The sequence below is a fragment of the Sus scrofa genome, chromosome 14 (genome assembly GCF_054392235.1).
Source record: "Sus scrofa isolate SSC_HxYL_T2T_F1_AM1 chromosome 14, Sscrofa_HxYL_maternal_Yorkshire_Landrace_v2.0, whole genome shotgun sequence".
NCBI classification, from domain to species: Eukaryota; Metazoa; Chordata; class Mammalia; order Artiodactyla; family Suidae; genus Sus; species Sus scrofa.
In genome coordinates, this window is record NC_139396.1 from 59,733,655 (window position 1) to 59,747,015 (window position 13,361).

Consider the following 13,361-nt stretch of genomic DNA (forward strand, 5'->3'; position numbering starts at 1 on the left):
GAGCCACAACAGGAACTTCCTGGTGCTGCACATTTTTATTTCGGTCCACACATTTCATCCCTGCCTCCCGGGTGATCTTGGGTAATCACTTCACCTCTGAGCCTGTTTTCTCACCTGTGACATGGGACTCAAAACGCCCGCTCACCTGTTTGTCTGGGGGTAAGGGAAACCCCCCAACGGGAAACACTTGACCTGGCACAAGCAGATGCTCAGGCAAGGTGAGATGCACACAGGGAGGCTGTGTCTATGAGGGAGCTTAGTGATGCCTGTATCCCTTCAGCTCCGCCCCCTGTATCCCCAACACACACCTGTGGATGTCCCACTAAGGAGGGGGCTTGGGAGTGCCTGTGGAAGGTCAGAGGGGGCCAGCAAAGGGGCTATTTGTGCAGGCTATTTGTGCCCCCTCTGCCCTCTGTCTCATCGAAATTCTCGTCCTGGCCAGTCAGACAAGAAAGCTTTGTCGAGGGGGCCAGGGAGAGAGCCAGCTGGGCTTGTGTGTGTTGGGGGGTGGTGGGAGCATCACCCCTGTGGGTTTATAGACCCCTGCCAGAGACAGACTGGAGGCTTGTTATGGGGCAGGGAGGCAAGCCCTTCCCCTTGTGTGGTGATGAAGACAATGGTGATGATGATGGCGTCAGCTGCCAACGGTCAGAACACTCACCAACTCCAAGCCCCTCCCTACATCCACTAATCCCAGGAGGGAGGTACCACTAAAATTCCCATTTTACAATGGGAAACAGCCTCAGGCAAAGTGGCTTGCCTAAGGCCTGACAGCTAGTAAACTGGCAGAGCCAGGATTTGAATACTGACTCTGCTGGGTCTTACCCATCATAATGCCATCTGCCCTTCTAGGGTCAAGGAGTCATAAAGCATGACGGGTCAGCAATGAAAAAAACTGTTCAGCAGTTCCCATTGTGGCTCAGTGGAAACACTAGTATCCATGGGGATGCGGGTTCCATCTCTGGACATGGGTTAACCATCCAGCGTTGCCTCAAGCTATGGTGTAGGTCGAAGATGCAGCTTGGATCCCTCATTGCTGTGGCTGGGCCTCCCTAACCTGGGAACTTTCATATGGCACAGGGGCAGCCGCTGGGAAGAAAAAAGCTGTGTTCAGATTGCAGATTTGGGAGTCAGATGGCTGGGTTCAAGTGCCAGTCTTTTTTACTGTGTGCCTCAGTTTTCCTTTCTGTAAGAGATGAGGATAATAATAATAATAATTCCTCCTTGTTTGTTTCTTGGTTGCCTACTAAGTGCTAAGCCCGTGCTAGAGACTTTAAGTGCATTATCCCACACCCTCCTCCAGCAGCCTCCTCAAATTATCCCTATTTACAAGTGAAGAAGCTGTGGGTGGGGAGGGGGAAGTGGCTGGCGGGGCTGGTAAAGAGACTGAAAAAGCTGCCAGGAAGAGAGGCTGAGCCAGCTTCCGGTTCCCCTCCTGGAAGCCCCCAGGCGGCCTGGGGCCAGGGGGCGGGGCCTGACGGGGGTGTGGCCCACCCTGAGGCCCCATTGGCTGCCTGGAAGAGGCCCTGGGAATAAAGCCCGGACCCGTTAGCCCTGGGATTATCAAGTCGCTTTACCTGCGCTCCTGTTCCGTCTCTCCGTGGATCGTCTCTCCGTGGATCGTCTACCCAGTCTCTCCATCTAGACCATCTCCAGTCCAACCCTCCCCTGCTCGCAGGCTCTGTCCAGCCACCCAACTCACCGTCTTGCCTCCTGTGCCAGGTAAGTGCCCATGCTCAGACCCATCCCCAGGACCACAGTGCCTGCAGCCTGCCTGGGTTTTCCCAGGGGAAGAAGGGGAGATAGGGTCAGTTAGGCATAAAACCCCATGCTTTGGGAGTTTCTGTAGCAGGTTATGAACCCTACTAGAATCCATGAGGATGCGGGTTCCATCCCTGGCCTCGCTCAGTGGATCAAGGATCTGGTGTTGCCATGAGCCTTAGTGTAAGTGGGTTGCAGACGCAACTCCGCCCGAATTGAGTTGCTATGGCTCTGGCGTAGGCTGGCAGCTGTCGCTCCAATTTGACCCCTAGCCTGGGAACCTCCATATGCTGCGGGAGCGGCCCTAAAAACAAAAACCGCATGCTTTGAAGCCAGACCAGCTGGGTTCAGTACCAGCTCTGTGCTTCAGTTTCCTCATCTGTAAAGTGGAGGTAATAACAGAACCTTCCTCTTGAGGTTGTTATAAGGGTCTAATGAGATCGTGCAGTTAAAGAGTTCTGTCCAGGTATATTAATAATTCATTTTTTTTGGAGTTTCCATCTTGGCTCAGTGATTAACGAACCCAACTAGCATCCATGAGGATGCAGGTTCAATCCCTGGCCTTGCTCAATGGGTTAAGGATCCAGCGTTGCCATGAACTGTGGTGTAGGTCTCAGACGCAGCTGGGATCCTGCATTGCTGTGGCTATGGTGTAGGCTGGAGGCTACAACTCCTCCAATTGGACCCCTAGCCTGGGAACTTCCATATGCTATGGGTGCAGCCCTAAAAAGACCAAAATAAAATAAAATTAATTAATTCACTTTTATTGAGCTCCTACTGTGGATCAAGTGCGAGGGGGAGGAACTTCTGACTGCAGGGTGACAGGTAGGCAGGCAGCCAGCAGCGTCCCTCTCCCTCCTCTGGTGCCTGGAACAACCCCCTTTTCTGAAGTCACCCTCAGCAGCAGGTGTGAATGGGTGCCCAGTGCAGTTTACAGCTGCTCCCTTTACACAAGGTGCTGTGCTGGAGAGAGCAGTGGAGAGGGACACCTGCCCCCTCACCTGGGAGCATCTGATAGTGCAATGGGAGACAGGGGTTATGTGTGTGTGTGGGGGGGGGGGGCTCTTTCCAAACCACATGAAAGGGGTGGATGCCTCCCACCTCCAATCAGAGGGCTCCTGGAGGCCAGGGCTTAGCTACCTGCCAAAGACCTAGGACTTTAAGGTCCCACCAGCCAGAATGGGGGTGCTGTTGTTTGAGGAGTAACCTCCAGGAGCTAAAAGTTAATTTAAACAGAAGTGCGGATGTCCCTGTTTTGGAATGCCTCCAGCCTCTGACTTTTATTCAAGACACCTAAGGGAGAGGTGTCTAGTGGATCCCCATCCCAGGACCTGAAGTTTGGTTAATTCTCAGAGACAGGGGGTGTGCATTGGGGGGAGGGGGGTTCTAGGCTCATGGGGTGGTCAGGAACACCATTCTCCACTTTTTTTCCAAGCCAGGCACATCTGTACCATATCTAGGAATGGGGGTGTGGTAGGGGGGGTCCCTGAACAATTAATGCCCAGGTCCGGGGGCTGTACCATTCTGGGGGTGGGAGGGGCCGGGGCCAGGAGTTCCCAGGGGCTGGACCAGTGTCCTTCAAAATGCAGTGGAGGGTGAGGGGGGGTAGCAGCCATCCTTGCCTGAGATGGTGGAGGAGGGGAAGACCCAGTGGGCCTCTGACCCAACCACCCTTGAATCAATTCTAGCTTTGATCAAGTTGAGGAGATTCAGTTTCACCTGTCACTCCGCAGGAGGAGCAGTGATGGAAAGCTTGCCCATGTATGCAAGGGTGTGGCCAGACTGGGCCAGACTCAATGTCTTAGTCACCCGAAGCTCAAAGCTCGTGCAGAGGAGGCTGGAGCCACACCCATGGGTCTTGGAGAGAGTCTGGGCTCTGGGCATCAACTGCCCCAGTTCAAATCCTGCCTCCCCCATTCACTGGCTGTGCGACCTTGGACAAATTCCATCTCTACTCCCCTCTACCGCTGTGTGACAAACTGCCCCCAAGGGAGTGACTGAAACTACAGTCAACATTCATTATCTGTCAGGATTCTGGGGCTTGACTAGACTCAGCCAGGCTGTCCTCACTTGGGGGTCACTTGGGAGCTGCTGCATGACAGTGGCTAAGCTAGAGTCATCCCCAAATCAGGTCCCATGTCTGGCCATCAGCTGGGATTCCAGCTGGAACTGTCAGGCAGGAACATCTAGCTGGGGCTTCCTCCAGTGGCCTGGGCTTGCTCCCCTCATGGTGGCTGGGTTCAGAAAGGGGCTTTGCAAGAGAGTCAGCCAGGTGGAGGCTGAGTTGACGGTCTTTCTTTCTTTCTTTTTTTTTTTTAGGTCCGCACCCAAGGCATATGGAGGTTCCCAGGTTAGGGATCTAATCAGAGCTACAGCCACAGCAATGCCAGATCTGAGCCGCATCTGTGACCTACACCACAGCTCACAGCAATGCTGGATCCTTAACCCACTGAGCAAGGCCAGGGATCAAACCCACAACCTTACAGTTCCTAATCAGATTCATTTCTGCTGGGCCATGACAGGAACTGCCTCTTTTTTTTTTTTTTTTTGCTACAACCTGCACCCTTTTTTTTTGCATATAAGTTCCCTGATAAGGGATCAAATCTGTACCACAGCAGTAACCTGAGCCGCTGCAGTGACAACACCAGATCCTTAACCCACTGTACCACCTGGAAACTTCTGGGTTGTCTTTTAATATCCAGCCTTGGCAGCCACGGGGTGCTAGAACCAGTTCACACAGGCTCTCAGGAGTGGACTGTGTCCACCTCCTCCCAGATCCCCATTCAATGACATCCTGCTTCTCGCTTGAAATTGGCCTCATGGGAGTTCCCATCATGGCGCAGTGGTTAACGAATCCGACTAGGAACCATGAGGTTGAGGGTTCGGTCCCTGCACTTGCTCAGTGGGTTAAAGATCTGGTGTTGCCGTGAGCTGTGGTGTAGGTTGCAGACGCGGCTCGGATCCCGCGTTGCTGTGGCTCTGGCGTAGGCCGGTGGCTACAGCTCCGATTCAACCCCTAGCCTGGGAACGTCCATATGCCGCAGGAGTGGCCCAAGAAATAGCATAAAGACAAAAAATAATAATAATAATAATAAAATAAATTAAAAAAAAAAAGAAATTGGCCTCATGGAGAATATGTACATCACGGAAGTACACGCAATAGAGATCAGGGCTTTCCTTTCCTTGGAGAAGCCACTGTGAAACATTCCCCAGCACACCACTGCTTGGAGGTCACATTGTGTCACTCCCCCTGCAGCCGCAGCTCCCCCATCTCCACCCCAGTTTCGAGGAGAGGAAGCACAAACTCAATCCCACCTCCCACCTAGAAAAGCATCAATGCATCGTCATAGGAGGTGCATGTGGAATCGGAATGGCTCTCAGTGGTCAACCTAAAAAATGGTCTGTTTCCTCATCAGGAAATCTGGATAAGGGTGCCTCCTAGGATTGCTAAAAGGATTAAATGAGAAAGTTTTGTGTGGTGCAGGGGTTAAGGATCCTACAGCCCACAGCTGCTGCAGGGTGGCATGGTTCCATGGCACCCTGGGAACTTACCATATGCAGCGGGTGTGACCAAAAAAAAGATTAAATAATTTAACATCTGTAAATCGGTACCTGGTACATGGTAATCACTTTAGAAGTGATTATTAAGTAATTTAATAATTATAAAAAATAAGCTTCGCCAACTTGCTATGGGCTTTTCAAAGTTTTTTTTTAATGCATATTTAAGTAATATATATGCACATGGCAAAACCTTCAAATGGTACAGAAGGGGATACCAAGTGCCATTTCTCCCCCAGAGGCTCCCACTCTCACTGGTTTCTTTCTTTTTTTCTTTTTTTGGCCACCCCACGGCATATGGAGTTCCCAGACCAGGGATCAGATCCATGCCCTAGTTTCGACCTATGCCACAGGTATAGCAAGGCTGGATCCTTAACCCACTGTGCCTGGCTGGGGATCAAACCTATGTCCCAGTGCTGCAATGCTGTCAATTGTTGGCGCCACAGCGGGAATGCCGCTGACCAGGTTCTTGTGTGTGTTTCCTGAGATGCATGGGAATTATGCGCCTGTGCGTGTGTCCTGGCATTTTTTGGCACAGACAATAAATACCTCATATCCCACCCCTGTTTTTGTCAGTTCACCATCTTGCAGCTTTCTGAGTCAGCTCCTGCAAATCCATTTCCAGTTCATGACTTTTAAAAGCTGCAAGGCTTGGAAGTTATTTCTGATGTCCACAGCTTTCCAGCCGGGGGTGGGTGTCTCTTGGGATAAGGAAGGCGGAGATGACCCTTAAGCCCATTTTACAGATGTACCTGAGGTTGCAGGGAGTTTCCTTGTCCCATGTCATGTGGTGAGTGGGTGGCCTCGTTGAGATTTGAACTCAGATCTCCAGGATGCTCTAATCTGCACCTTGGCCTTGGCCTCCTGGGAAGTGGGGGACGGGGTTCCTCCCAGCTGCACTGCCTACTGAATGGCAGCAGCTGGCACCAGGGTCAGCTCTCCTGACCCTCTGGATTTCCTTCCTTTTCTCCCAGCAATGGCGTCAGGACAACCCCTGCACGTGAGAACCCCTATTCGTGACAGTATGACCTTATCCAAAGTGGCTGGCACCACAGTCTATCTCAAGCTAGAAAGTTCCCAACCCTCCGGCTCTTTCAAGATTCGGGGCATCGGACACCTCTGCAAAACGGTACAGGATGGATTCTGCATCATCGGGGCAAGGGTGGCAGTTCTTCTTTCTGAACAGGGCAGGGCCAGTGCTGTGTAAACTCCTGGGAGTTCCAGGCTGGGCTCTGCTGATTCCCTACAACACCTGAGCACCCACCATTTTCACCCCCTCTGGTTAAGGGGTGCCAGAGGGTCCTCTCTTGGGCTAATCCCAGAGCCAGCTGCCTGCCTCTCCTTTAGCCTTCCCTGAGGCTGTCCTTTTGGGGAAGGAAGATGTTATCTGAGAATCTAGGGCAGCACAAATTCCAGGTGAAGGAAGGAGGGGTCAGTACACATGGAAATCATTGGAAGGGAGTTCCCTGGTGGCCTGGCAATTAAAGAAGCCAGAGTTTGTCACTGCTGTGGCTCAGGTCAAAAGAAATCATTGGAAGGTCTTCCAAGTAGGAGGGAAGAACTTGGCCTGATTCCCTCCCTCTTTGTGTCTGCAGTGGGCTGAGCGAGGCTGTGAACATTTCGTCTGCTCCTCTGGTAAGTGGTTTGCATGCCTCCTCCTGTCCCTTGCTGTCTGTCCTGAGGCTGGGCGCTCCACCTCTCTGGGCCCTGGTTTCCCTAGCAACATTGTTCATTGCATCATTTGCAGAAGTCCCACTTTGGAATTCCAGGGGGAGGCCAGTAATCACCCAGGGAGGGTTCAGAGTCTCGAGGTTGGGGGCAAGCAGTTCACTAACACTCTCCCCCCACCACGGGCAGCGGGTAATGCAGGCTTGGCAGCCGCCTATGCAGCCAGGAAGCTGGGCATCCCTGCCTTGATTGTCGTGCCCAGCACCACACCTGCCCTCACCATCCAACGGCTCAAGAATGAGGGTGCCATGGTCAAGGTGGTGGGTGAGGTGAGTGCCAACCTGGGGCAAAGGCCAAGGGGGGTACCTGGTAACAGGGCCAGGTCCCCCAGTGCCTCATCCCCTCCACCGCTTCCCTGGTGACCTTGCAGACCTTGGACGAGGCCATCAAGCTGGCCAAGGACCTGGTGAAGAACAACTCAAACTGGGTCTACGTCCCTCCCTTTGACGACCCCCTCATCTGGTATGTGGAGCACAGGGTCACCCGCGATGGGTAGTGGCCATCCCATTACACCACAGAGTGGACATCTGCCATGATGCACGCCATCAGGCTCAGCGGTGACATCACTAGAAGCGCGCGCGCGCACACACACACACATGCAGTATAGCATAGCACAGCTGGCAGCTGGCATCCCCAGATACGAGCACCAGTGCCCACTCCCCATGGCTTCTTAATTCTCATAATTGGTTGAGGGCTGCTTCCAGGGTGTGTCATCTCCTGGCACTGACAGCTGCCACATTCATAGTGCTCCAGTGTCCAGAGAAGCCTGCAGGTAGAGATGCAGATGCTGGCAACTGGCCATCAGGGTGGAGTCAGGGACAAGGGAACCAAGCCCCAAGGCCCATCAGCTGCCTGGGATAAGGGCAAGTACAGAGGACAAGTGGCAGCTCCAGGACCCCTGCCTGATGGACCCCTGCCAGCCTTGACCTCCCCCCCCCACCTCCAGGGAAGGCCACGCTTCCATCGTAAAGGAGCTGAAGGAGACGATGAGTGCAAAGCCGGGGGCCATCGTGCTGGCAGTGGGGGGTGGAGGCCTATTGAGCGGAGTGGCCCAGGGGCTGCTGGAAGTGGGCTGGGGAGACGTGCCCATCCTCGCCATAGAGACCATCGGAGCCGACAGCTTCAACGCTTCCACCAAGGCCGGCAAGCTGGTCACCCTGCCCCGGATTACCAGGTAAGCAGCCAGGGGTGCAGCCATTATGTTCAGCTAGTGCTTGGGAGCTCCCCGTTCCACACTGATTGCCAGGTAGATCCTGATGCTCACCTCATTTTACAGGAAACTGTCACTTGCCCAGAGTCACACAGCCCGAGAGTGGTATGGCTGGGACCGAACCCAGTTCTTATGACTGTGCACAATGAACATTACACTTCCTAGCATAAAAAGCCCAATTCATCATTTTGGGTTATTCTGTGCAGGGTTTTACACACCTCATTAATTTACCAACCACTTACCAGGCCCCTAATATGTGCAAGACTGTGGCTGATCCTAGGGAGAGAGTTGTGAATAAATTTCCTGCTCCCAAGGAGTTCATATCCTAGCCCCAAACCTTTGACAGATGGTGTTTAATTAAGATTAGGTTTGGCCACATCATACAGGAGCCTAAAATAACAGTGGCTTAAACAAAATTGAACTTTATTTCCCCTCATGTTAAAAAAAATTCTCAGAGGTAGGCAGTCCAGAGGCAACTCCAGGAAGCCAGGGGCCCAGGATCCTTGAGTTTGTTCTCCATCATCCAATCATGTAGACTTAATGGCCCCAAATAGCTGCTTAAGTGCCAGCTATCACACCCACACTCCATCTGGCAGGAAGGAGGAAGTCAGGGCAGAATCTATAGCCCCTTTTAAAGACACACAATACTTCCACTTACCTCTCATAAGTTATAACTTAGTGACATAGCCATGCCTACTAGAAGGGAGGCTGGGAAATGTCTTATTGGGCATCCATGTGTGCAGCTAGAACAGATAATGATGTAGACAGGTCTTTGGCACTGATAGGAAGGACTAAGTCCAGGTAAGAATTTCCTCTGGATTTTTTAAGCTCAGCACCCTGAGCTACCCTGTTGGCCTCTGATCCCGCACTGTAGGGAACTGAAATAATTGTTGAGTGGTTACTATGAGCCACATGCTGGGCTAAGGGCTAAGGTGGTCCAGGTCCTCAAATTGCTCATGGGTGAGTAGGGGAGACAAGCTGGGGACAGAAGCCGTAATCATGCCAGAGAGGCTGCGGAGAACGCCAACACACTGAGTCACATCCTGGGGTTATGGCACCCCACCCCCCACCCCAGGCACGCAACCTTGGGGAAGTGCCTGCACTCTCTGCTTCGGTTTCCCCTTCTATGACATCAAACCAATGAACATCAGAAATTGTGGTGAGGTTGAGACAGTGCTTGCGACATGCTTTCTCAAAGCCATCGCTATGTTTGTGTCATGGGGGCGGAGAATTCCCCAGGGGGCCATGGAACTGGGTGCTCCCCTTAGAGGAGATGACCTTAATCCTGAGCCTTGAAAAAGGACAAGGCAGGGGTAGGACAGAAGGAGAAGTGCTAAGTTTAGCAGAGTTAAGCAGGGGAAGGTGACAACCAGGAGCAAAGCCTGGGAGTCCCATCAGAGACCCACAAGACATTTCTCTCAGGCGGTTGCACCCAAGTTGCCATGTTGAACAGAAAATGATGCTCTTTTACCTTCCTTCAAACAATCTGTGCCTTATTGGAAGACTCCATTCTGTTCAGCAAGCCCCTGGGACTTTTCAGTGCTTTACAGATTCAGAAGCTACGCCAGGTCCCCCTGCCCAGGGACTCTAGTTGCCTCCTCCCTCTCACATCCATCTTTGTGTCTCTTTCTCACTCTCCCTGCCCATCCCGACCCTCGGCCTCCCTCCTCTCTCCGTTCTCTGTTTTTGCCTCCCCCTCACCCTTTGCCTCTCAGTGTTGCCAAAGCGCTGGGCGTGACCACCGTGACAGCTCAGGCCATGAAGGTGTTCCAGGAACAGCCTGTTTTCTCTGAAGTGGTCTCAGACCAGGAGGCTGTAGCCGCTCTTGAGAAGTTTGTGGGTAAGTGCCAAGTCCTTTTAAGAGGACCAGTGTCTGTCCCCTCCCTAGAACTTCCCATTAATGAAAAAGGAATACAAGGCAATGGAAAAAATAGAAAGACCAAAGGGACAAATGAAAAAGTCTGAGAGTTCCTGTCATGGCTTAGTGGAAGCGAACCCGACTAGAATCATGAGGATGCGGGTTCGATCTCTGGCGTTGCCTCAAACAGCGGTGTAGGTTTCAGATGCGGCTCAAATCCTGGTTGCTGTGGCTGAGGCATAGGCTGGCAGCTGTAGCTCCGATTTGACCCTAGTCTGGGACGTTCCATACGCCCCAGGTGCAGCCCTAAAATAAATAAATAAATAAAAATTAAAAAGAAAAAAATCTGATAACCATAACAGCAGGGAAAAATAACAGTATTTAAAATATTGGTTTTGAGCTTCCCTGGTAGCCGGGGTAAAGAAGAAAACTACAAGCCTTAGTGTTGGATTTGGAGGTAGGTCTGTAACTAAGTTGGACTCTTCCTGGGTTTATCCTAAGACAGAGGTCACTCCCATATACATTTATGTTACCACTTAGTCCTCCTGTACCCACACTTAGTTTGGTTAATGTCCTGGCACTCTTGCTCGGAATCCTTAACACCGTGTTCAGGAAATTACAGTGGTTTTATCAGTGCTAGCACAGACGATGAAACTCAGTCTTGGCTCAGGCCTTGGCCGTTCAATGTAGGGTAATGATGAGGGGTGGGGTTGGTCCAGGGCCAGAGTTAGGCTAAGGCTGAGCGCTGATTGGCTCATGCTCTACCAATGGCCCAAAGGTTCCCTTGCACCCTGTGGGACTCTGGTTCCACCCTCACCATCCCCTTCCTCTGGCAGATGATGAGAAGATCCTGGTAGAGCCTGCCTGTGGGGCAGCCCTGGCCGCCGTCTACAGCCAGGTGGTTCAGAAGCTGCAGGGAGAGGGGAAACTCTGCACCCCGCTGTCCTCCCTCGTGGTCATCGTCTGCGGGGGCAGCAACATCAGCCTGGCCCAGCTGCCAGCCCTCAAGGAACAGCTGGGCATGAAGAGCGGGCCTCTCCATTGAAGACCCACCACACCCCCTCCTCTGGAAGGGCTGGAGTTTTATCCAGAGCCTCACTGTAAATACTCTTCTTGTATCTGCTGGGAGCCTCCTGGCCCAGGCCAGCCAGTAACCTTCCTGTTCTCATGATGGGTCAGCTGTACAGGTGCCAGAAGGTCAGCAGCCAGCAAGGCTGTGAACAGGACTCTGGTATCCAGGTGACAGCTCTCTGGCCACCCTTATCCACCCTGGATAGAGTGACAGCCACCCACATGGAACTCACCAGGTCCCCAGGGCAGGAGGGACAACACTGGGTATCCCCTTTTCTAATGTGTAAACGTTTTCATTGAAGAAAAACATCTATTTATTGAAATGAAGCTCCTTTGAGTTTTTCCATCATGGGTGAGGTTTTCCTTTCATCCCACCAAGTCTGCTGTCACCCCCAGCTCTCAACAGTGAGCACCTCCAGCCTCCATCCCCCACCCCTGGAAGCCCTGGGGCCCCACATGGAAGCCAGGACCCCAACTCCTGCTGGGTGTGTGTGCCAGGAGGGGGTGTCCTTGCATGGCAGGGGGCAGGTGAGGTGAATGGCGCTGAACAAGAGGGGCTGAGGGTGGGATGAGGGCTGCCTCCATGGGAGGCAGAACCAGCTGACCTCCTTCTGATGGGAACTCCCTTCTGATAAAAGAATTTTATCACAGAAGCGTTGAGAGTGGAGTGGTGAGCCCCCCCATTCCTAGGGGTGTGTAAAATGACACTGGACACCCATCTTTGGTCAATGTCATGCAAGCCCTCTCAAACACAAAATCCTCTCGTCCAAGGACAGTACACACTTAGAGTTCCCTTGTAGCACAGTGGGTTCAGTCCCTGGCCCCGGAATTTCCACATGCTGCAGGTGCCGCCAAAACACCCCAAAACAAAAACAAGGACAGTGCACACTGATGCCAGCCTATAAACCAGATAAAAAAGGAACTGCTGGGGCCACCTTGGTCCTGGCGGGGGTGGGGGGGGTGTGGAGCTGGGGGTGCAACCACTCAATGTCCCTGCACCACCTATAGCAGCCCCTGGGACACATGGATCCCCCAGTTCAAAGTCAAATTTGAGAACCACTCTAAACCCTTGGGACACCACACAGAATCCACATAGTCTTGCAAACCCCCTACTCACCTCAGCAGAGAGCAGGGACTGAGATTTCCTGGAAAACCCACCCCAGGGACAGACCGACATGCTGATTTCTAGCCAGGAAGAACAAGAGCTCATGTGCTTTAAAAACCCAGGAGACAGAACATCAAGAAAGGGCTGGCAGGGCTGGGAAAACACCTGCCCCTTGGCCCAGAATTATTCCCAGGGGATAAAAGAGAGTCAGAAATAACACTCAGTTCAGGGAAACCTGCCCAGAATATGACTGCTTCCAGCTTTACCCCCGTCAGGCATGAACACCTCCCCCCAAAGAAGCAAGGCAGACACCTCTGCCCAATAGATGAGGAGTCACTGTAGGCCGGGGTCAACCAGCTGGCCAGACCCTTGCCTTGCATGGGAGGGCAGAAGCCCAGGATAAGCCTGAGGATTGTGGGAAACTCCCAGTGTACAAATGCTGAGGGGAAGCGGCCTGTCTGTCCCTGTGAAGGTGGGTCCTACCTTTACTGGATCAACTGAAGCGCCAGTGGGGGACTATCTGCATGACCCCCCACCCCATTCTTTGTTCAGTCATCTTAGCTTCATGCCCACCCTTAATTCCTGAAAAGCAGAAAGAGGGACCAGAATCATTCGAGGGAATAGACCAGAGTTGCCCCTTCCTACAGAGTGACTGGCCCTGATTGAGTTCCACCGGCCTGAGCCTCTAATGGCTCATCTGCCAAATGGGTCCCACAGAAGCCTTGACCTCAGGAGTGGTTGGGGCGATCCAGAGAATAGCACACAGCAGGTGGGGATGACCACTGTCCTGCCAGAGTTTGCACCAGCACAAGGAAAGCAGGAGGGCTTTATCCCACAGCAGTCTGCAGACCCGGGCCCAATCCTGGCTCTGGTGGGCCCAAGTCTTGACATTTCAGGCACATCACTTCCCTTCTCCAAGTCCGCGCCCTAATCTGTAAATGACACGTAGCTATCCTGGGCACCCCCCCCTCCCCCGCCAAGAGGGCTGTCGGGAGCTCAAGGGACCTCAGGAAAGACAATACTCTCAAAGGAGCTGGGAAATGTACCAGCGTAAAAGTTAAATTTTTAGA

At 52.7% G+C, this 13,361-nt stretch overlaps 1 protein-coding gene across 1 annotated transcript; it reads left to right on the top strand.

Annotated features, from left to right (window-relative positions):
- Positions 1–1,562: 1,562 nt before the first annotated feature.
- On the top strand, positions 1,563–11,509 carry SDS (serine dehydratase). Its single transcript, XM_001928302.6, has 8 exons — positions 1,563–1,722; positions 6,294–6,448; positions 6,915–6,954; positions 7,177–7,316; positions 7,418–7,509; positions 7,994–8,221; positions 9,973–10,097; positions 10,952–11,509. Exons 2-8 carry the CDS (start codon positions 6,296–6,298, stop codon positions 11,158–11,160), a joined length of 987 nt encoding a protein of 328 aa, XP_001928337.1. The 5' UTR covers positions 1,563–1,722; positions 6,294–6,295; the 3' UTR covers positions 11,161–11,509.
- The last annotated feature ends 1,852 nt before the right edge of the window (positions 11,510–13,361 follow it).